General features: G+C 31.7%; 6 protein-coding genes and 1 pseudogene across 6 annotated transcripts; 4 read left to right on the top strand and 3 right to left on the bottom strand.

Annotated features, from left to right (window-relative positions):
• Positions 1-1,173: 1,173 nt before the first annotated feature.
• On the bottom strand, positions 1,174-8,654 carry LOC128393777 (solute carrier family 23 member 1-like). Its single transcript, XM_053353988.1, has 16 exons — positions 8,123-8,654; positions 7,789-7,946; positions 7,353-7,697; positions 7,166-7,289; positions 5,863-6,804; positions 5,287-5,330; positions 4,933-5,027; positions 4,676-4,777; positions 4,258-4,361; positions 3,847-4,171; positions 3,506-3,753; positions 2,005-3,429; positions 1,879-1,929; positions 1,779-1,814; positions 1,657-1,719; positions 1,174-1,569 (listed from the first exon to the last, which is right to left on the bottom strand). Exons 1-12 carry the CDS (start codon positions 8,240-8,242, stop codon positions 2,998-3,000), a joined length of 3,039 nt encoding a protein of 1,012 aa, XP_053209963.1. The 5' UTR covers positions 8,243-8,654; the 3' UTR covers positions 1,174-1,569; positions 1,657-1,719; positions 1,779-1,814; positions 1,879-1,929; positions 2,005-2,997.
• Positions 8,655-9,300: 646 nt separating this feature from the next.
• Positions 9,301-10,884, top strand: LOC128393438 (uncharacterized). Its single transcript, XM_053353623.1, has 3 exons — positions 9,301-9,865; positions 9,937-10,146; positions 10,210-10,884. Exons 1-3 carry the CDS (start codon positions 9,538-9,540, stop codon positions 10,632-10,634), a joined length of 963 nt encoding a protein of 320 aa, XP_053209598.1. The 5' UTR covers positions 9,301-9,537; the 3' UTR covers positions 10,635-10,884.
• A 417-nt stretch (positions 10,885-11,301) lies between these two features.
• Positions 11,302-13,296, top strand: LOC128393435 (cytochrome P450 4C1-like; annotated as a pseudogene).
• Positions 13,297-13,379: 83 nt separating this feature from the next.
• On the bottom strand, positions 13,380-14,703 carry LOC128393442 (cleavage and polyadenylation specificity factor subunit 5-like). The gene is made up of 2 exons (XM_053353628.1): positions 14,404-14,703; positions 13,380-14,239 (listed from the first exon to the last, which is right to left on the bottom strand). The coding sequence occupies exons 1-2, from the start codon at positions 14,553-14,555 to the stop codon at positions 13,672-13,674; spliced, it is 720 nt and encodes a 239-aa protein (XP_053209603.1). The 5' UTR covers positions 14,556-14,703; the 3' UTR covers positions 13,380-13,671.
• A 155-nt stretch (positions 14,704-14,858) lies between these two features.
• Positions 14,859-16,721, top strand: LOC128393437 (26S proteasome regulatory subunit 8). Its single transcript, XM_053353622.1, has 3 exons — positions 14,859-15,214; positions 15,487-15,873; positions 15,952-16,721. The coding sequence occupies exons 1-3, from the start codon at positions 15,067-15,069 to the stop codon at positions 16,617-16,619; spliced, it is 1,203 nt and encodes a 400-aa protein (XP_053209597.1). The 5' UTR covers positions 14,859-15,066; the 3' UTR covers positions 16,620-16,721.
• A 229-nt stretch (positions 16,722-16,950) lies between these two features.
• On the bottom strand, positions 16,951-18,277 carry LOC128393443 (cleavage and polyadenylation specificity factor subunit 5-like). Its single transcript, XM_053353629.1, has 2 exons — positions 17,962-18,277; positions 16,951-17,819 (listed from the first exon to the last, which is right to left on the bottom strand). Exons 1-2 carry the CDS (start codon positions 18,111-18,113, stop codon positions 17,252-17,254), a joined length of 720 nt encoding a protein of 239 aa, XP_053209604.1. The 5' UTR covers positions 18,114-18,277; the 3' UTR covers positions 16,951-17,251.
• Positions 18,278-19,458: 1,181 nt separating this feature from the next.
• LOC128393776 (uncharacterized) lies at positions 19,459-22,477 on the top strand. The gene is made up of 3 exons (XM_053353987.1): positions 19,459-19,465; positions 20,675-22,029; positions 22,114-22,477. Exons 1-3 carry the CDS (start codon positions 19,459-19,461, stop codon positions 22,423-22,425), a joined length of 1,674 nt encoding a protein of 557 aa, XP_053209962.1. The 3' UTR covers positions 22,426-22,477.
• Positions 22,478-22,816: the final 339 nt, after the last annotated feature.

Raw genomic sequence — 22,816 nt, 5'->3', positions numbered from 1 at the left:
TTAATCAAATAGTAAATAGTATTTGATTGCCAATGAATGTGACAGTTGTTTCAACATAGAATATGAAAAATTAGATTTAAATTGTTATCATCGTTTAATCAATCAAGTTTTCAATTCCATTTGGATGAGAAAAAAAAACTAATTAGTTTATTTACCAAAGAGAAAAAGTTAATTGGTCGTAATTAGTGGTTGATTAATTTATTTAAATTGATAAATGTCTGAACGAGGATCCAAAACTATTAATCGGTCGTTATGATTAAAGTTTTTTCAACTGAAATTCCGATTTAAACACAGACCACTTTTCCGTTTTAACTGAATTTCAAGGTCAGTTAGGTCATTTATATCAAGAAAAATTTGTCAAATTTCACCTCCAAATGACCTCTAATTCATTGACTAATAATGTACGAAGCGACTAATATCTGTGCAATTCAACGCAATCGAATGACCTGATAAGATGCCAAGGAATTTAAATTTTATCGATTTTCTAATTATTTTCATAACAATATGATTTATCTAGATTGATCAGTTGTAGGTAGAAACTATCGATTGGCTCATGTGATCTGAGACAATTTAGTTCACAAGAAACAGAGTCGCTAGTGTTGACCATTGGACTTGATTTAAAAAAAAATCCATAATTAATGTTATCCCAACAGTCGACTCATGCATAATTTGAAATGATTTCAGTTCAATCACAAAGACCTTAATGATGTAGTGCATGTAGATAATCATAATCGTAGTTGGTATTTACCCTGTGGAGAAAACGTTTGGGAACTTTTACTAAAATTCATAATATTTTGAGAAAAATTCGAACTGTTTATTTGAAATAATTCTTAGCCCATTTTTTTTGTAAATCGACAAGAATTTTCTTTTAGATGAGTAACTCATATATCCCATCGTCTTTTACCCTGTCGTCCATTGCAACTCAGAATAACCATTATTGAACTGGGAAGAGTGGCCTTGATTTCTTAATATCTTCCATGTTTGATTTAAAAGATTTTTATAAGAATTAAAAACAATATGATGCAATTAAAAACTAATTGTTTTCGATTGAGAACTTTTATTTTTATAAAACAGAAATTGACAAACTATTCAAATGAATCAATTGTCTCAACAAAATATTATAAGCGGGTCGAGTATTTTGACCTTAGATGATTAAATTGAAATAATTAAGAATAAAATAGTGATGAATCTTTTAATCAGATCACTAGAATTTATCAAATCTCATGTAACAATTGAAACAAATGAAATTGATGATTTGTTAACATGGAATCAAAGGGAGTTACAATTTCGATGAGCGGGAATTTGGGTCAGTCGATTAGATACCACAAGAAGATTTAACAGAATTGACCAGATCTTCGGCGTTCATTTCTTCGCACTTCTTTTCGATTACTTGTATATTCTTCATGGTGCAATCGTGACACTTTTTACCTTCTTCGTCGATCATTTTCGTTCTTTCGTCATTTTTGTTTTTCTTTCCTTCGAAATGTTGACCGAGCTTTTCGAGCCAAGATTTTACAGGTAATTTCTCTTTCACTTCGTTGAACATTGCGATTATCTGTTCATCTTCCTCTGTAATAGAAAATAGAAAAAACTTTTTTTAGAAAACAAGGAGAACATTCAAAAGGAAAATCAACTTTTCCCTATTCTCATCTTTACCTTTCATCAATTCTTTCAATTTCTTACAGGCATCAGCACAATTCATCTCTGAATCAGCTTCTTCTGTAAAAGAAAAGAAAATGTTACTTCCTGTTGTCCAGTAAATGACCAGTTCGACTTACTGAAAGTTTCTGATACGATTTCAGTTGTTCTTTTAACTATTTCCAAAAGTAGAGAAAAATTTTCAATGGTCAATCATAAGAAACTCAAGTAAATACTTACAGGCACAAGACGCTTGATGTCCATCGGCTTGGACATCTACGATTTTGATTACTGGTCATCGGAGGTGACAAATGAACAAATTAGATGTGATAACAATTAGATTTAATTGTGAGTATGATTACTTACTGATATTCTTTCTCAATTGTCCACATTTGGTTGAGTCATTTTCCATTTCCTCTTGACCATCTCCATTGGCGAATGCGAGACACAAAGTTACAAGAGCGAAAATTGTTAATTTAATCATTTTGTTGGAGAAAATTAACAATTAAACGAATCACAATCAACAGATGATTAACTAACAATCACATAGACTGTCTAAAGAGTAATAACAATCAATTTGTTTGATTGAAAAGTTTTTATACTCATATGGAAAAAGAAAAAGTTAATTTGGAAAATTAACTCTTCCGTCCTTGGAAAATTAATTAATTGCGAAAACTATACAACCATCATCATATTAATTACTTTATTGAAATTTAATCAAATAGTAAACAGTATTTGATTGTCAATGGAAGTGCAGTTGTTTCAATATAAAGATTAATAGACAATATAAAAATTAGATTTAATTGTCATCCTCATTTAATCAATCATTTTCAATTCTATTTAGAGTAAAAAAAAACTAATTAGATTATTTACCGAAGGAAACAAGTTAATTGTTCGTAATTAGTGGTTGATTAATGTATTCAGATGAAAACGAAAAGAGAAAATGGTTCGTTCTGATTGTTAGGTAATTGTTGATCTGATTAGGTGGGTGATTAGATCAGATTATTTAGTTAATTATTCGATTAATTCTATTATGTAATCAACTTGAGATAATCTCAATCGATTGAGATTATTGATCTAAGGCTTTTTAAATCACAATTAGATTCAATTAACTTTATATGTTTGATTAATTGACAGAATTAATATTTCGACTCTCAATAAGTCTTGGAGAATTGCCAAAAAGACAATATAAATTATTGGCAATTTGATTGTTACACTTAGAAATGTTTTACAAAGATACAAAGGTAATTACTTTCATATGATAATTGACAATTAAAAAGTAATCGATGTTTTTTTTCTGATAAAATATGTAATTTAAACGATTCCGGTTTTGTTGATTAATTGTTTCTGCGATAAATTTTAATCGTTTTGTGGGTCCATGTCGATGAGAAACACTGGGCTGTAGGCGAAGTCTCGCGGAAAAATGTGAGCCATGAAATTGAAACCTTCCTTCACATGCCAAGTTCCCGATTGTACAGTTTCACTTTCGTAGTCGTTGGTGTATTTAGTAACTGAGCAATCGATTTTAAGTCGATTTCGGAAAAAAAGACAAGAGGCTAAACTTTCTGCGTTGAGGTTGGACATTGTATCTAATTGGGTTGTCTTGTTTGTTGTGATCTCATCTTGTGTTTTGATGTCCAACAATTTCAATTTAAATGACCATTGCAGAGCTGAGAGAATAAGAACTTCTGAAAGATTTTGAACATTTCGTAGACCTAAATTTTCTAGATTTGGAAATAATCGAACAATTTCCATAAAACAAACCCAATCATCCGATTTACAATGTGAAACCTAAGAAGAAGGTAAAGAAAAAAGAGTCAGTTTTTTGAACTAAGAATATGTTCTTAACTACTTCTACTTTACGAACCCATGATTTTCCTATTTCTATGACAAGATTTTCAACGTTCTCAAAAAATCTTCTATTACTTGTCGAATTATCAAAATTATGATGACCACTTTCTATTCGAAGAAAAAGACTCTTCAAATTGGGACAGAATAAAAGAAGGTGAGTAACATGATCGAACATGGATTCAACTGCGAGCGACAATTCCAAAATCTCAAGATTCTCTAAAACAGGTCCATTGTAGGTAAGTAATCGAGGGAGAATATACTCTTCTGTAATTAAGTTGAGACAAAAGAATCTAAATACATCATGAAATCATCTTATTCAACTCATTTGAAGGCATCAAAAAGTGAAAAGATACTAACGGTCATGATAAAGCATGTGAAGACGACGAAGGTTACAAAATTTGGGCAATATCGCCGCTGGTGATAAATTCTCATTAGAAATGTACAATTGAGTGAGCGTTTGACGGCAACAATAGTAAAGAGTTGTATGAGTGAGGGCAAAAGGCTCTCCTGAGCAAATGGCCGCCATTTCAACATTTTCAAGTTTGAGTGGTGCATGAGCTGCCCCTTGACGTCTATTGTGATTAGGATACCAGAAAAAGCCTTTGATGTTTGTCTTTGAATTGATTAATTGAAGGAGAGCTTCCTCGTCAACCAGATTATCAGGCCTACAAACCTCAACCACCTAAAACATTGAAGACAGAATTTAAGAGTTAGAAAAAAATCCAAATTTAAATATAAAACCAGGAACTTAACCCTACCGATATTTACCATACAATTGGGAAGCCAACCAAGACATTTTGATAAAATGTTCGGGTGAGATCCGTTCTCATAGAGAAACAGGTAACTGGCCTTAGGAATACCTATTAGTATATCTGGTAAAAGATGAGAAGAGGAAAGAGAATTGGAATAGGAAATGAATTAAAAGAAAATAACATTGATCAAGTTAATTTGTTAGTGAATCAATTGATTCAAGTAACTAAGGATTTTTTTCATAGAGATAAAATATTACAAAAGTCTACACTTGAAGTGGTTTAATAATTTGAAGAGGAAAAGGTTTGATTAGTGATAGTAGACAAGGGATGGAGAGAAATAATTAATTATTTTGTTATAATTGACTAACATTATCTGAATTTAGAAGTCACTAATTGTACACATGACAAAGTCTATTAAGAAACAAAAGACAAACCTTGATTTTCTGTGTTACCATCGTCATCTAACCATTGATCTTGAAGTAAATACTTGACCATAGATAATCTTGTTACCATAATTCGTCGCCATCTTTTGCAAACTGTGAAATGAAAGATTGAAGTAAGATGAAAGAGAAAGACACAAACAGAGAGAAAAAAAAAGAATAAATGTAAAAATCGAAAAGAGAAAATTTTTGCCGGTGAGTAACAATTTGAACCCAAATAGGGAAGAAAAAAATTCTCTTCTCTCACTAACCAGCAGCCGCCATCATGGATCCTTCTAGATCTGTGGTAGTCTGGATTAAAATTTTCTCTAAAATTTCTTCGGGAAAATCATTTATATTCACTTGTCTTTTAAATTAATGATGGAATTAAAATTCATCATTTTTTGCCAAGAACAAATTGTTGATGATGATCACAAGAAGAAAAAAATATTACCATTTAAATTATAGAATAGAAATAAAGAGAACACAAAGAAAAAGAGAAAAAAAAACACAAATTGGATGAAGACACAACAAAATTATTCTATTCTCTCTCTCTCTTTTAAATTTAATTTATATTCTTAATTCTTTACAATATAAACTAAATTAATTTCCAAAAGATTACTTACCTTCTATTACATTTAATGGTATTCATTTGGTGATTGTTTTGTATCAATTAATTAAACCAAAATGAAGGTAAAATAAAAACAAAATAAACTCTTAAAAATAAATCACACAAATAAGAAACAGAAGTAAAACAAAACGAAATCAATTCCAAGATTAATTAGACAAATTAGTCTAACGTTAAAGTGACAGATTAACAGTTAATTGTTGACAAGTGAGAGAGGTCAACAAATTGTTCTCAAAACTAATTCAGTTTCAAAGATGATTAAGTTTAATCATTTTCTTATCGTTGATAAATCAATTTGCGAATAGACAGTGACATCTATCGGCCATGGAATTAAAATCTCGAAAAAAATTCGAATTTTTTTTTAATTATTAATAATAAGAAAATAATTGAAAACAATTAGAATTGTGATGTAGGGATGGAGATAGAGAGTTAAAATTACTATTTCTAAGATAATTTTCTATTCGAAAGACTTATATAAATAGATTTGAATACTTTTTCTGTATTCTTTCAAGAAACGATTGATAATTTTGATAGAATTATAAATTAATATAATAATTGGTTAAGTTGATTAGACGATCGCATCTTTTGTTAGATAAATTGGTAAAAAGGATAAGTACTTCGCGAACCAATTGTCCAAATCCCATGGTAATTTGTATATTTGATATGTTCTCATTGAAACAACTGAACCCGATGGTAGATTTTCATGAGTTTGTAAACCTCGTTCAAGTAAAGTTCCGGGAATCGTGTTATCCAAAATTAGACCAGTTAATCCAGTGATTAACATTCCGTTAGTTAACAATTTTTGAATTGTTTCATTTTCTAAAAGCCAACGTAAACTTTCAACAGAATTTTCAATATTACCAGGGGAGGAAAAAAATGTTGGTATAGTTGACCCAAGGGTAACCGAAATTCCCAGAATATAAAGATTTCGAGGAGATTCAAAGTCGATATCTTTAAGAATATTAAGTCCAACAGCGATAATCATAGAAGTCATTACGAAGAAAACACCGCCCATCACGGGAGGTGGAATAGAGACAAATAGAGCCGATAGTTTACCACACATACTGAATAGAATTAAACAAAGTCCAAACATTTGAGTGACTCGACGACTCGCTACTTTGGTTATGGCGATACTGCCGACATTAGAACTGTAGGAACTTAGAGCAGCCGATGAGCCGAAAATCGCTGAGAAAACACTTCCAATGCCTTCGATAAAAATGGCTCGATTAACAACGACAACCGGAGGTGGTGGACAATTGGAAATTGCGGAACAAGCATAATAATCGCCCATATTGTCGGACATCGATGTTACAAGTCCAGTGAAGACAATTAAGATCGCAGGGAATGAGATGATCGGTAGTCCCCATTGGAAGGGATAAGCTACTCGAAACCAGGGAGAAGCAGAAATCATGTGAGTGTCAATATTATCAATTCGAGCTGCATCATTATCTTTCAATAGATTATATCGCGTTCCAATTACACAAACTGTCCAAGCAATTAAGATAGACAGTAAAATCTATCGTAAGAGAAAAAGATAAACAACAATTAAACCAACGATTGATCAAAAGGTAACGAAAATTATTAAGTATTATTATAACAAAACCTTTGATTAACTTTCAATGGGTTAATGAGACCCATCAATTAACCTAAATTCAGACAAATTTTATCAACAAAAAAGCTAATTAGTTAATCATTTACATGGTCGATAAATTTTATATTGTGAAACATTTTCGTTGATCAAACGTTAACAATAAAAATTGATAACAAGTATTATCGTAAATGGATTTGATTGATCATCCTAATTGCTCAGTATTCAAGCACAGGTAAAAAGATAATCATATAATATTCGTAATCGTAATTGTAATTGTTTTACTTACACCGAACATTTTGAAAGCATAGAATTTTCTGTAAACAGTTCGTTGATCGTTTCTTTTACTCTTCGGTATTGGAATGAAAATATTGGTCATATATTGAGAAAATATAGTAATCAGAAGAATCGTTCTGAGAGGAAGAAAAGAAATAATCCCAATAATTATCATAGTAATCAACTAATTGTCCACTTACAATCCTGATATGAGCCAGTTTTGATTCGCTTTCTCAGCAGCCATGGGAGATAATGAAATGCCAAGTTGAATAACCATCGGGCTCATGGTTAAGGGAGTAATGAATTTGAATAGAAATCCAAAGAAACCAGTTAATCCGATGATCATTTCTGCGATAGAAGTGATTAAAATGGATCCTTGAAGGATTCTCATCCTCTCTGTCCAAGCTTCATGATAACCTGGAGTATTCATTGGTATGGTTCCATTGAATTCTCTCTGAAGAATTGAACATTTATCTTCTGTAGATTCAAAGTAAGATATGATCGGTAACAAGAAGTAAAAAGCTGTTCCTTGAGCAACAGGTAATCTAAAAGAAGTTAATTACATGCAATTAATTAGTTACCATGTACATTATGATGGAGATTAGGAGTTGATTAAGAGAAGAGGATTAAACTTACCTGACACCAAAAGTAGCCATGAGTAGAGATGCGATTCCAGCAGTTAGGAAGCACGTGGATAAAATATGCCCACGGGCCGGGTCATTGTCGTTGATACAAAGGTAAGGGGACACCATGTAAACATAGGCCATAAAGTTACCAAATTCAGCAATAAAATTCTGATAATATTATTGATTGTTCATTAGAAATTCATAATTTAAGTCAATTAAAAATGAGTCAATTTTTACTCTTCAAACCGAATCAAGGTCAAGAGTAAAAACTAATTATGTAAACAAAGAAATGATTTAGAACACACAATTAGCTTGTAAATATTAATTGTAGATAATTAACTCACCTGTAATCCTAATGCAAGGGTTATCATGAATGTTGGTTTATCGGTGACACCGTAGATTAATTTTGGTCCATTAGTTAATTGTCCAGGAAGAGTTAAACTTGACTTTCTACTTGAAGACATTATTTTAATTGTTAACACTTTTACAGATTGTAAACATCTAATTGACAATTTAACGATTACCAACAAACCAAGAGCAATAGAAGAGCAAAGAGAAAGTTAATGATGAGATTAATCAATCTAATTACGAAACGTTGACAATCAAAGAGAATGTTAAGATTTAATCGAACCAGTTTCGGATTCACTGATTCACTTAATCTTAAGTGAAAGTGAATTAAGGTAATCGAATTGATTTAATTTTCTCTTAAAGGATGTTACACAAATCGCTAAGTGGAGGCGTCGATTTGAATGATATCGAATTGATAACACGAAGAGAGACCGACAATCAAGTTAATTTACCGTTCGAACAGAAAAATATCAATCGATTAACCTTCTAGTTAATTAATTCTTATTAATAGTATAGTTTATTGAATTTTGATTGTTCTTCTTCTTGTTAACTAACTTGGAAAAAGTTTTAGATTTTGTATCAACGATTGAGAAAACAATTTAATCTAATCAGTCAGATCATCGTTGTGTTTTCGTCAACTGATTGAACATAAAACTTCAACACTCAAACATGAAAACAATTAGTATTTTGATTGAGTAATTTAACTATTGTCTCTTGTAATCTAATGATTACAATGTATTTAAAACAATGACCATTGGATAAATCATATTGTGGGTTAAATTTAATCAGTCGTTTTCTATTTCTAATCAGATTTATATTGTCTTGTTAATACTGATTGATTTGACCTTTGTTGTGATTAAAGCATATTGATTATGAAACTTTTTCAATATCAATCAATCAATTTTCATTTCAAATATTTATTGATCTTAATTGTTTCCTATTGATGAAATTGTCAAATTAAATTATGATAAATTGAATGGGAAAATTTAGTCAACAATTTAGTTGATTCTAGTATTAGTCAGATTTTGCTCCCTCAATTGTAATAATTACTTTAATTATTAAATCTTTTAATTAACTTTTTAATTAACTTTTTAATCGAGTTCATAATAAGCGGTTGACATTTTGTTCATCGACTTGTTGGCCATCTGTTGGCGAGAAAAGGAATCATTTGGAATAACAAAAAATTTTTCTGGAAGAAAATTAAATTTAATTGAGTTTGATTGAATTCTGATAAAAATTGAGAATTAAGAGATGACATTTGATAGTAATTAGTTTTTTCGTTTATTTAATTGCAAGTTTGTTTTAAGAAAACAATAAGAATTGGGCTCAGCTGATTATTCTTCTTGTGTTTGGTAATTTGGTGATTTATCGTTGGAATTGTTTATTGTTTTCTTTTCTTTTGATCAACAAGATGCAAGGTGATTATAATCGTGGTGGTTATTTTGGTTCAGATTCACAATCTAGTGGCTACGATGGTGGTAATTATCAACAACCATATAACCCTAATGCTGTGGGTCAATCATATTCACCACCGAGTCCACCACCTCAACAACAACAACCTGGTTTTCAAAATCAACCTGCTAATCCATATTATGGTCAACAGCAGCCGCCATCTTTTTACAATAGACCTGCAGGAATTGCTGGTTCACCGGCTCATTCAACACCGTCGGTGCCTTCATTATCTGAGGAAGATATCAAAATCTTTAAGGAGACTCAGAAAAATGTTATGCTTAACAAATGTAAACTCTCAATTTGCACTCCGATTTCATCATTCGTTTTAATTTGCTCATTTCTTTCATCTCTCTTATAGTTTTACCTGCTGCTTTAATTGGTTGTGGTGCTATTTATATGGCTCACCAGAAGAAATTATTCAAACCCAGTGGATGGACTTATGGTATTTACCTCTGTACGGCTTCTTATGTCGCTCAATTTACTACTAGAAATGAATTGAAACGTCGAATTGCGGAATCTCCGTCAATGTCACCGTTTGCCCAACAAGTTAGAATGCAAATGGGATATGGTAAGTTTCTGATTATCAAAAATTGGATAAAACTGTTAATCTACTTTTATTTTCATTCTTTAGGAAATAACCCTGGTAATACGTTTTCGGGCGATTCTGGTGATTTTAACTTCTCTCAGGGTTATAATCAACCAACCACTGGAACACAATATTCACCTTACAATCGTTTCAATAGGCAGCGACAATCAAATTCTCCTAGTGAATTTACAGATGAATTGTCATTAGATGGTAAAGATTTAACCGAATTCTCCTTAGATTCAAAGTCAATCCAGAATAAAGATGACACCGGATTCGTTCCTGATGATATTTATGCCAATGATCCAGGTTTTAGAACACGAAAAGTAGTCGATCAAACTGAAAAATCCAAGTTAACTTATGAAGAATTAAGAAATAGGAATCGAGCTCAATATTCATCTAGTCCAGGAAACGCACCTTACATGCAACCAATGAATAATGGGCAACCCGAGATGTACAATAGAACTTTTTGAAAAAATCGATTAACAAGTAAACGAAAATGATGGCATAAAGATTTCACATTATTCTCAAGTCCAAAAAACTATCTACCAATGAAACAAGGAAATTAAATTACTCATTAGTAATTAAACAAAATGTGTTGAATTGTATTTTTAATTCTAGAGAAATAATAACAAAATCAATTCTAATGAAAAATATTCATTTAGTAAATTATTGTAATCGCCATTAAATGGACTTAGGGGTTTCCCTTTAGGTTAATCTTTATATTTTATGACAATTAGAATTTTATTGATTTAATTCTAGCACTAATTACAGAAAGAAAATTAACTTTAAACTGTTAATTATTACGATTCTTAATTGCGGAGACTCTGAAACTTTCCTCACATGAATAAAAGACTAATTAACAAATTAGAATGATCTCCGTTAATCCAGCTAATTACTTTATTAAATCGTTAAATCACTCAACTGTTTACAACCTTTACCCTTCACAATTTAATAGTAAATTCATTTAATTTTCATCCAAAGCTCACTAATTAAAGTTAATAACATGTTTACGTTTTAATCAACAGCGGTAACAATGAGCAAATAAAATAATTTAAACTTAATTGGCCTTCGGGCATGTTTATAATTAGAGTTTTATTTACGCAAACCTAAAGTATTTTGTAATCCTAATTAATTACAAATTAATCGAAATTTAGATTTTCCCGAGAAATTGACAGATTCTTGAAGAACCAGAATCAGAATCCCTTTTAATTGATTACCGACTAAATTGTCTTTCCTCAATTGATCATCTTAATTTTTAGTTCGATACAAAGTCGATAATCGTTCGTGTGTCCAAAACTGATCAATGGATCAACAACAAACTTTAATATCTAAATCTAAATCTGTTCAAATGATAGTAACTGGATTAACTTTTTGTCTTTTATTTTGGTTAATTAGACAATTATATTTGGGATTACGATTCGTCCGCCATTTTAAAAACTTCCCTCAGGACAAAGGTCACTTTTTACTTGGTAACTTGAAGCAACTTTTACCTTCGTTTCCATTTCCATCTGAAAATAAATCAAGTGAGTGATAAATTTATTTCTAACTGTCAACAATTAGTTAACGATAACTAATTGTGTCTCTCCTTCAGCATCGACGGCTGAGTTTCTCTTGTCCCAAAGGTCGCAACGTCCAAATGATGGCGTTTTCGTGTTCTGGTTAAGTTGGTATCCGGTTGTCACATGTACTGATTATCGGTCAACTGAGGTAACAATTAGTTTAATCAATTAACTTTTTCTTTCTACATTTTAAAAGTTTTCATTGAGTTAATCATATTGCTTAGGTAAACATGAGTTTTCTCAGCAATTAAACTTTTCCTTTGTGTAATTTAAATCATTAGGCTGTTCTAAGTAAACCAAATCATGACAAAGGTTACGGGTACAAATTTCTTGGACTTCGAGACGGTCTTGTGGTCAGTCATGGACCTAAGTGGAAGGCTCGACGTCGGATGATTGAACCGTTTTTTAATAGTAAAAGTTTATCGACTTATTTGCCTGCAATGAATCAATCCTTTACCTCGATGACCAAAGACATGACTGTCAACGGGTATCACAGATCGACATGGCCTCGTACATTCATACAACATCGGTGGACATTATTTTCGAGAATACAATGTCTGTTCCTATTGTAGATTTACCCAATTTTAAGAAGGTACTTCTTGCCGATTTAGAGGAAGGTGAGAAAATTGTGATCGCTCGAATACTTAATCCGTTTCTTTACCTTGATTGGACTTTTAATCTGTCGAAAGTTGGACAGTTTTTCAAACAAGCAGTTGAACGAATTGATAATTTCATGCAATCAAGAATTAAGGAGCGATTAATGCAAAGAAATGAGAAAATAGATAATAATGGTAATTGTGATTTATTGGAAAGAAAAAGTGACTTTATTGATTTGCTACTTGATCATTATGATGAAAATTCAAATGATCAAACTAAATCTATCAACATGGAAGGAATGAAAGAAGAGATTCTTAATTTAATCATCGCTGGACATGATACAATTGCTACTGGACTAAGATGGACACTCTTTCTATTGGGTGAGTTAACAATTAAATTTTGTTTCCATTTTTATACTTAATCGTCTTCATCTCTTTCAGGCAATAATCTCAATTGTCAGGATAAACTTTATGAAGAGATTGCAAATCACCTTGATGAGAACGGCTCTGATTATTGTGACAATTTAGAAGGAATCAGTAAATTAACTTATTTAGATCAGTGTATTAAAGAGTCGATGAGACTTTTCCCACCGATTCCACTTCTCGCCCGTCGATTAGAAACCGAAGTGACCGTTGACCAATACACAATTCCCAAAGGGACAGCTCTCGTTTTCTCGTATTATCATATTCATAGAGATTCAAAAGTTTGGGAAAATCCCGACACCTTTGACCCCGATCGATTTGAACCTGATCGATTCGCGTCCATACCCAAATATGCCTACATCCCTTTCGGTAACGGTAAACGATCTTGTATTGGCCAGAGATTCGCGATGATCGAGATGAAATTGTTCATCATTCACTTGATGAGAAAATATCGTTTCATATCAACCCAATCAGTTGATCAAGTTAAATTCGAGATGGATGTTACCATTAAACCAACTCAACCACTTACAATTAAACTTTTCCCCAGAAATTGAATCTGAAAACCTTGAATTGTCATGTTGATTATAATTATTGTTAAGCAATTTGTTTCCCTTTAGTGTGAAATAAACATGATTGATTGTGAACAAAGAGAGAATCTTGTTAATTAATTTACCGAAAGGATGATTTTTTGTCGTGATTGATTTTCACTGAGTTTACAGTTTGATGATTTACAAAAATAGGAATAAAATAAATACATGTAACGTCGGGAGAGCAAAACTATAGTCGTGATTACTTTGTGATTTATAATTTAGCGATAATCAAGGTGAACGATACATAGTTTAAGATTGATTAAAGGAAAAGAAAGGTCGATGCTGAGGACATGGAAATGAATACGATTTTTATGAGATGATTGAATTTCTTGTAGCTGTTCAAAGATAAATGAAATTGAATCGACTTAAGGTTTGAGGTAAAGATGAGATGATCGGTCCATAGCCTTGAGCATTGTCATACAGCTCGAAAAGTGGAGCGGCCACTAATTTATAATTCTTAGGTACGGCAAATAAAGCTTTCTCAGGTAATTGGACCAAAAATAGTCTCTTGTGTTCCTTGGGTTTGGTTATATGTGGTGGTACATATGGATATTGGGGTGGCTCAAAATTGGGTCTCCACCAATTACCAATTGTATCTTCAATTGTCCACTCATTGGCTATTCCATCTTGACGACCTAGTGTTTCGGTTAGAAGTCTTTTTAGTCCTTCGACTTCATCTTCTCCTGCTTTTAATTCACCTCCAGGTAATTTAAAGAAAGTTGTTCCTAATTGAAGGAGTAAAACATGAGGAAGTCGATGTTCATGGACAAGTAAAACTCCTTCAACTGATCTTCTCATTCCGACCTTTTCAAATTCATCTTTCATTCGTTGAAATCGAGCAGGAACTGAAGGATCTTTCTCAAATAGAGCATCTTTAGTACCAAAAGTATAATTTGATAATGGATATCTAATAGAGAAATGGAAAATGGTAAAAGTGTAAGTAACATGGTGATGAAAAGAGTACTTGGCACAAGAGGAAGAAAAAAAGATTTTAGAATTAAGGCAATTGAAACGCTTTTTTAATTATGGTGGTTTTAGTTAATCTTTTTCACTCTTCTAGTCTTTACTTACAGATTAATTGTTCGATCACAGGTAATCGAGAGTAAATTATTTGAAGCTAAATATTTGCCGGTATAAGTTGATTGTCTTTCTCCTGATTCAGTTTTCACTTTTGGCCATCCAGTTGTTGCTGGTGGAGTAATAGTAACACCAGTCACCGACATACTAATAAAATCAACTAATCCAAATAAGGGATGAAAAAACCAACCAAACCAACAAACCAAACAATTAGAAATAAATAAAATCAATCAACAATTTAATTACAAATATTACCTTATAATCAAAAATTCAACTTTAAGTTCAATTTAAAAATCAAAACAATGAAAAAAAGGGAAAAAAAGATTCACCAGATGGAGTGACCGACAAGAGACCGTCTGTTAATTAAATTGTTGTTAAGCCGAAAATTTTTAATTGTTTTAATTTTTCTAAGAATTAATTTTGTAAAATAATCAACAAAATAGTGAATTTACCAACATTAGAAAATTAGCTAATCTCACCTACTCAAGGTGAGAATATTTTATCGGCGTTAAAAAGAAAAGCAATTGTTCGTAATTCGATAATTAATATGTGCTCCCTTTTAATCTGCAAATCATCTTGAGTATTTTTCTTGGTCTCTGATTGTGTTGGTTTAATTTGTTGATTGTTTATTGCTGATTATTTATTCTGATTGTCACCATGCCTGAAATGGAAATAGATGAACGTCGAGGTGAGGGTTTAAAGGCCTATTACATCACCAAGATTGAAGAATTACAATTAGTTGTTACTGAAAAGACACAAAACTTGCGTCGTCTTCAAGCTCAAAGAAATGAGCTTAACGCTAAAGGTAAGTCTTGATTAATGGATTTATTTAATTTCTACAATCTCTCATTGTCATAAAATTTATAAATCATCATTTTTCACTTGATCTGAAATGTTAACTTTATTCTCTTGTAACTCAAGGCCAAGGTTCAGATTAAGATGAAAGGGTATTAATGAGTTGAGAGATTGTCACTATTGTGACAGGATTTTAATTTATATTCTGATGATGATTTTCATTTTTTGTTATTTTATTTAAATTTAATTTTCTATTCTTTTTTCCTTTTTATGTTTCGACAGTCAGAATGTTACGGGAGGAGCTTCAATTGCTTCAAGAACAAGGTTCTTATGTCGGTGAAGTTGTTAAACCAATTGATAAGAAAAAGGTTCTGGTTAAAGTTCACCCAGAGGGAAAATTTGTGGTTGACATCGATAAGAACATTGATATTGCGGATGTAACACCAAACTGTCGAGTTGCCCTTCGAAATGATAGTTACACATTACATAAAATATTACCTAATAAAGTAGATCCTTTGGTAAGCCTTATGATGGTTGAAAAGGTTCCCGATTCAACATATGAAATGGTTGGTGGTTTAGGTAAACAAATTCAAGAAATCAAAGAGGTCATTGAGTTACCTGTTAAACATCCTGAACTATTTGAAGCTCTTGGTATAGCTCAACCCAAAGGTAAATTAGTCTTTCAATTATCTTTTTGAAAGTTCAATTAATATTTTATTAATGTACTAATTTTGAAAATTTCTACAGGTGTATTGCTTTATGGTCCACCAGGAACTGGAAAAACTTTGTTGGCTCGAGCTGTTGCTCACCATACCGATTGTACTTTCATTAGAGTCTCAGGTTCCGAGTTAGTTCAAAAATTCATCGGTGAAGGTTCACGTATGGTTCGTGAACTGTTCGTCATGGCTCGAGAACATGCACCTTCAATTATCTTCATGGATGAGATTGATTCTATCGGTTCATCTCGTATAGAATCAAGTTCTGGTGGTGATTCTGAGGTACAACGTACCATGTTGGAGCTTCTCAATCAACTTGATGGTTTCGAGGCAACTAAAAATATCAAAGTTATCATGGCGACCAACAGAATAGATATTCTCGATCCAGCTCTTCTTCGTCCAGGTCGAATTGATCGTAAAATTGAATTCCCACCCCCAAATGAAGAAGCTCGTTTGGATATTCTTAAAATTCACTCGAGGAAAATGAATCTTACTCGAGGAATTAATTTACGTAAAATCGCTGAGATGATGCCCGGTGCTTCTGGTGCAGAGGTCAAAGGTGTTTGTACCGAGGCGGGTATGTATGCCCTTCGAGAGAGACGTGTCCATGTGACCCAAGAAGATTTCGAAATGGCCGTGGCCAAAGTTATGCAAAAAGATGCCGAACGTAACATGTCCATCAAAAAATTATGGAAATAATTTTTTTCGCTTCTTCTTTGCTAATTACTTTGTTTTTTACATAAAATTTAAAGAGAGATAAACAAAAACTTACCATTAAAACTAATGAATTTACCGAGAAAAGATTAATCAATTCATTTCGAAAAATGTAAACAACAATTAGTTCATTTTTTTCATTTATTCGAATATTTTTTCTTCGGCTATTTGAACTTTCTCAATAATATTTATATAAATTTCATGATCTCTTTCTGGAAATCCATTTGTTGGGAATTAGGAGGCATCATGGATTAGAAGAAGATGTAAACAGAATCATCAATTTTACATAGAATTAATTGTTAAGAATAATAAATGGTAAAGTCTCTTAAAAGATATTAATTTGAAAGGAAAAAAAAACTTGAGTTAAAACAATGAAAAGTAAATGATGAAGATGAAGATGAAAATATAATCTCAGAGATCTTGGTGATGAGGATGATTGAAGAGGTGTGAAGATGATTTAGAACTCAAGATTTTATAGAGACACAATTAAAGGAATGCTGATATATTCGTATTGATGAAATTAGTTAATATTATCTACGGCAATCGAAAAAAAAAAGATTAGAAAACATAAAGATAACACATGCAACCCAATTAAATGGATAAATCATCATCATTGATCATAGATAAATGAAATTGAATCGACTTAAGGTTTGAGGTAAAGATGAGATGATCGGTCCATAGCCTTGAGCATTGTCATACAGCTCGAAAAGTGGAGCGGCCACTAATTTATAATTCTTAGGTACGGCAAATAAAGCTTTCTCAGGTAATTGGACCAAAAATAGTCTCTTGTGTTCCTTGGGTTTGGTTATATGTGGTGGTACATATGGATATTGGGGTGGCTCAAAATTGGGTCTCCACCAATTACCAATTGTATCTTCAATTGTCCACTCATTGGCTATTCCATCTTGACGACCTAGTGTTTCGGTTAGAAGTCTTTTTAGTCCTTCGACTTCATCTTCTCCTGCTTTTAATTCACCTCCAGGTAATTTAAAGAAAGTTGTTCCTAATTGAAGGAGTAAAACATGAGGAAGTCGATGTTCATGGACAAGTAAAACTCCTTCAACTGATCTTCTCATTCCGACCTTTTCAAATTCATCTTTCATTCGTTGAAATCGAGCAGGAACTGATGGATCTTTCTCAAATAGAGCATCTTTAGTACCAAAAGTATAATTTGATAATGGATATCTAATAGAGAAATGGAAAAAGAATAGAACAAAAGAGCAAAAACAAATTTAGAATAGAACAAAATTGAAAATGTTAACCAGAGATTCTCACATTGAATAACTAAATTTCTAAAATTTCTTTTCTACTTGATAATTATACTTACAGATTAATTGTTCGATTACAAGTTACCGAAAGTAAATTGTTAGAAGCTAAATATTTGCCGGTATAAGTTGATTGTCTTTCTCCTGATTCAGTTTTCACTTTTGGCCATCCAGTTGTTGCTGGTGGAGTAATAGTAACACCAGTCACCGACATAATCTAAACAACTATTCAACTAGAAAGAGTGTAAACTAAACTTACAAACGTTAACTAATCACTAAACAACTTTAATATCATAAATAAATCATCAATCAATCAATCAAATCATCGAATGATTAAAGATTTTCAATGAGAATCTTCAATGAGTAAAAGAAAAGACAAAAACATGTTTACATTTTTTCATCTTTTCCAGAAAAAAAAGAATATAGATGTCGCACTAATCGATTCTGATCAAATTCGATTGACAATTTAATCATTAATTAGATGATTTTATCTATGAGTAGATTTCTCATCCTCTTTAATTGTTAATCGCATGGAAAATCATGATTGATTCAAGAAGATAAGGTGATTGTTGATTAGAATCTCTCTCCAATAAAGGAAACATCAACTTAGTGTTTATAATTGTTTTCGTTTTCTGATCATTTGAAGAATCAAATTGATAATTAAAATGATTCTGATTAAAAATTATCTTTTCCCTTTCCGCTGATCAAAGGATCGATTTGTTAATTCTGTTGGGAAAAAGTTGATTACAAACTAATCATTTTTCTCTTTGATTAAAGATCAACTTTTAATTGTCACGTATTCTTATTGACACTTATATTTATTACTGATTGTTGAAAAAGATTAACAATTAAAAGCAATTTAGTTTCATGTTTCACAATTTTATTCAGAAAAGAAAATCATATTTTGCTAATTGCTCTTTTTCTTTGGTAATTTACTTTGATCAATAATCCGAGATTGGTATTGTTTAACAAAGTAATTTAATTCAATAGAAAGTTAGAGTTGATTAAGTCTATCGGTAACAATTAACTTTTTTTTTCTTCTTTATTATAATTGTTTCAATGATTAAGAAAGTTTTCTTTTCATTATAAGCAAATATCATGGATACATTTTGTTTATTGTAGAAAGTTAAATTGTGATGATTAGTGAACAGTTTCTTGGGAAACTGTTATTGGGTCTTTGAACTTGACAATTAAATCTGAAACATTTAATTACAATTCTCGCAAGTAAAGTATATTAATAGTAAATCAAAAGAGATCTGAAATCACAACAAGTTAATCAATCATTTAGACTCTTGACAAAGTCACAGAATCAAATACACTAAAATTAGAAAAGATGTGAAAAGGTTAATCATGATTCTGAGTTTTCTGATCTCTGAAACAATCATGGTAATTATAGACTATGGAGTTTAAGGTGACCATAATTATAATATTTCGAGAGAGAATTCGATAAAGTTGATTATGTCAATTTTTTATTTTCACGACAATAATGATGAGTAATTTTCGAGTTCTATTAATTGTCCAAATGAACTCAATAGGAAGACAATTAACTCGATAAACAAATGAGCGGTAATTATGAGATAGAGTGAGAATAATATAATTAGAGATTTTTGATTGTAGAGGATTCAATAGACTAATTAGAATCGAGGACTGATTATCCGTGGATTAATCACTAATTGTTAAAACGACACGAAAAATGATCGAAAATCAATAGAAAAAGAAAAGATCAATCGAGTTTACTAGTTAATTATTCAAATGGAAGTCAATCTCTGTTTGATTAACCATATTTCCATTCAATTTAATCAACAATTACCTGAAAGATTAAGTTATCAGAAGATTATTGTATTCACCTTGTCGAAGTCGATTAATAATCAAGTTGTTGAATAAAGAAAAAGTAATCGAATCAACTGAAATTGAAAAATAACTTTTATTTATTGGTTTGAATATCGATCATGGTTAGTTAATTTTCTTGTACAAATCAAATTTAATTGTTTAATGGTTTAATCAAATGAATTAATTGTTCAAATAACAGTGAAATCAAATATTTTGAAAGAAAAGATCAATTTGTCTGAGATTTTTTGTCCAAAGTTACAACTTTGATTTGAAAATAATAATACAACTATTTAGAGTTAATTGTTATGAATTCGGAGTAATTTTTCTCCATGTAAATTGTTTCCTAATCATTACACTTTCTAATCACATTTCTTCCTGGTTGATTGATTGATTGAGATTTAAAATCATTAGTGAATCATTGTAAGTCTGTCTAAAGAAAAGAAAAGAAAAGATTTCTATTAATTGTGGTAAAGATTTTTTTTATATTCTGATTGAGTGATTTAATTAATGATAGAAAATGAAAGGTGAATGTAAAGGAGGAAGAGGAAGGAGAGTGATGGTGAGGGAGAGACCGAGGGTGAGGGTGGAAGTGGAAGGAGGAAAAATGATTAAGTGTGATCTTGAATATAAGAAGTAATTTAAATTGTCAACTGTTTTGTTCCCATTGATTATGTATCATAATTACCTGTTGTTACCATTGACCATAAGAGTGGGAGGGAATATTAATCATTTTCTCATTGTTTCCAAGGTCTTTGAACTTTTGGACAATTCGATAACATTACTGATTGTTTCCAATTACTTTTCTTACCTTTTTCAGGTAAATTTAATTTCATTTGATTTTTAGTCATCGATGTAATCGGATAAGAGAGTAACAAAAAGGATTCTCTTGATTGTTCATCGTCATCATGGTTGCTTTTTCATCATCATCATCAACCCAACAATCAGCTCAACGAGTGGCCGATATCGAATCGGGTTTAATTGATGTTAAAGGTAGAAAATCATCATCACAATCAACTAATTCCTCCAATGGTCGAAATTGTTGTTGCGATTCACTTTTCCAAGGAATCATATTTGTAATCTGTTGTTTCCTATTCGTCTCTCAATCAATGATGCTAATTAAAGTGTACTACAGTTTCCCGACAACCATTTCAACCAATTTAACCTTTGATGAGATGTTTGATTTACCTTCGGTGACCCTTTGCTTTAAAAGTGACCTCAAACCAGGTTCCGTTGAACAGGCAACCGAAGTGTTTAAACGTAATTTCAACATGGATGATAAAAGTAGTAAAGATGAAGATATTAAGTGTAACTTGATGATACCAACAATTAACTCGGTTACTGGTTTATCTGAAGTTTCACCAGTCGCTTGTAATGAAATTGTACCGACGGTGGAAAGTATTAACTTTGGATTGGGTAAAAAGTGTTACACTTTTTTCAGTAAATTGGGTAAATCAACTCGATCATCTCGTGAATTAAAGGTTAGAGCGCCAAGATATTACTCGCCGAGTGATGGTGGTGCTGACGGAGGGAATGGCCTATTAACCACTAAGAATGGTGATTTATTAACACTGGAGATTGAATTTGGTCGTAAACACATTGTTGATCCTTTAACCATTTCTGATGATCTCGGTGTCTCCTTGTCCATTCATCAATCAAATGAATTGCCGTTGGGAACTCAAAAAATATCAAAACTGAAACCGGGTTACAATTACTTGGTCACGTTTGATAAGATTGTTGAGAAACGGATGCCACCGCCGTTTAGAAATGGATGCGACCAATATAAGAGTAACAATAATAATAAAGAGAAAGTTAATCAGCCGGCTAATGGTGGTGATAGTTTAGAGAGTGTTAAACAATCAGCAGATGATTTAGAGGAAATTGTTTCCCTTCATTCACATAAATCACCTCGATCCAAATACGATTGTGTTGATCAGTGTTTATTGACATTGTATCGGGAAACATGTAATTGTTTACCATCAGATATAAATGTCCGTCGTGATTTACTTCGAGCAACGGACACTTTTTGTACCAACACAAAGTGTCAATCGCTTCAGATTCATCGAGCTGAATTTTGTGCCACTCTACCAAGATGTAAACCAAATTGTGAAGATGAAGTTTATAATTTTGTCACCGAAGTGGCCGATTCACAATCAACATCAATGGTATTGTCACATTACATAAACAGTCAGAAACATCGGACAGCATCACCATCGAGGCCAACTAATTACAATAACGGAGGTGGTTACATTATGGGTCGACCAATGATACCAAATAGTCAATTTCAATCATATGGTTTACAGGTAACAAAATTTGCAATTGTTTTCTTTGTATTTGTTGAATTGATGATCTTGATTTCTAATTGTTTTATTTTATTGTCCACTTAGGAGGCTGGTAGTTATCACGGATCATTGGCTGAATCTACTTCTGATATTGTCAATGTACTTGGTAGTTTATCGAAGGCTTTTGTTACCGTTCGTAAATCATCTGGACCCGATGTGGTCTATGAACATCGACCACAATATAATTACTTTGATTTTATCTTTCAATTGATGACTTTGGCCTGTGTTTGGCTTGGATTCTCCGTTTTCTCACTTCTTTGGAAGCCATTTTATATCATCTTCAAAATAATCTCCTTCTGTCTTTGTTTGTTTACACGTAATTCCCGTCAAACTAAACCATTGATCAATGTCGATTAGCAAATATCACCTTTGATTGTATTAAAATTATCCAGAGATGGTAAATTCACTTTTCACTTGATAGGAACTGTTAAATGATTATGATTGAAATCATCGCGAAAAATGTAAAGGGAAAGAAAATCGGAAATTTGAAATTATGGATTAGAAACAAACATTTATTTCTTGTTCTCAAATGTCAGCTTCAATCAGTTTCCATTATTTAATTTTCTCTTTATAATAAATTGGTAATCAAATGTGTTTGAATTGCGAATAAACACTTACGAGGGGAATAAGAATAATTCAGTTTATCTCAACATAATTCATTTGGTCCATCAAATCGTCAATTCTAGTTTTAAGAAGCTCAATTTTTTCTGATTCAACAAACAAGTGAGTAGCGTCAAGATCTTGGAGA

This window comes from Panonychus citri, unplaced genomic scaffold, assembly GCF_014898815.1.
Source record: "Panonychus citri isolate SS breed McGregor unplaced genomic scaffold, ASM1489881v1 Contig00138, whole genome shotgun sequence".
Lineage (NCBI taxonomy): Eukaryota > Metazoa > Arthropoda > Arachnida > Trombidiformes > Tetranychidae > Panonychus > Panonychus citri.
This window is presented reverse-complemented; position numbering and strand designations above follow the sequence as displayed.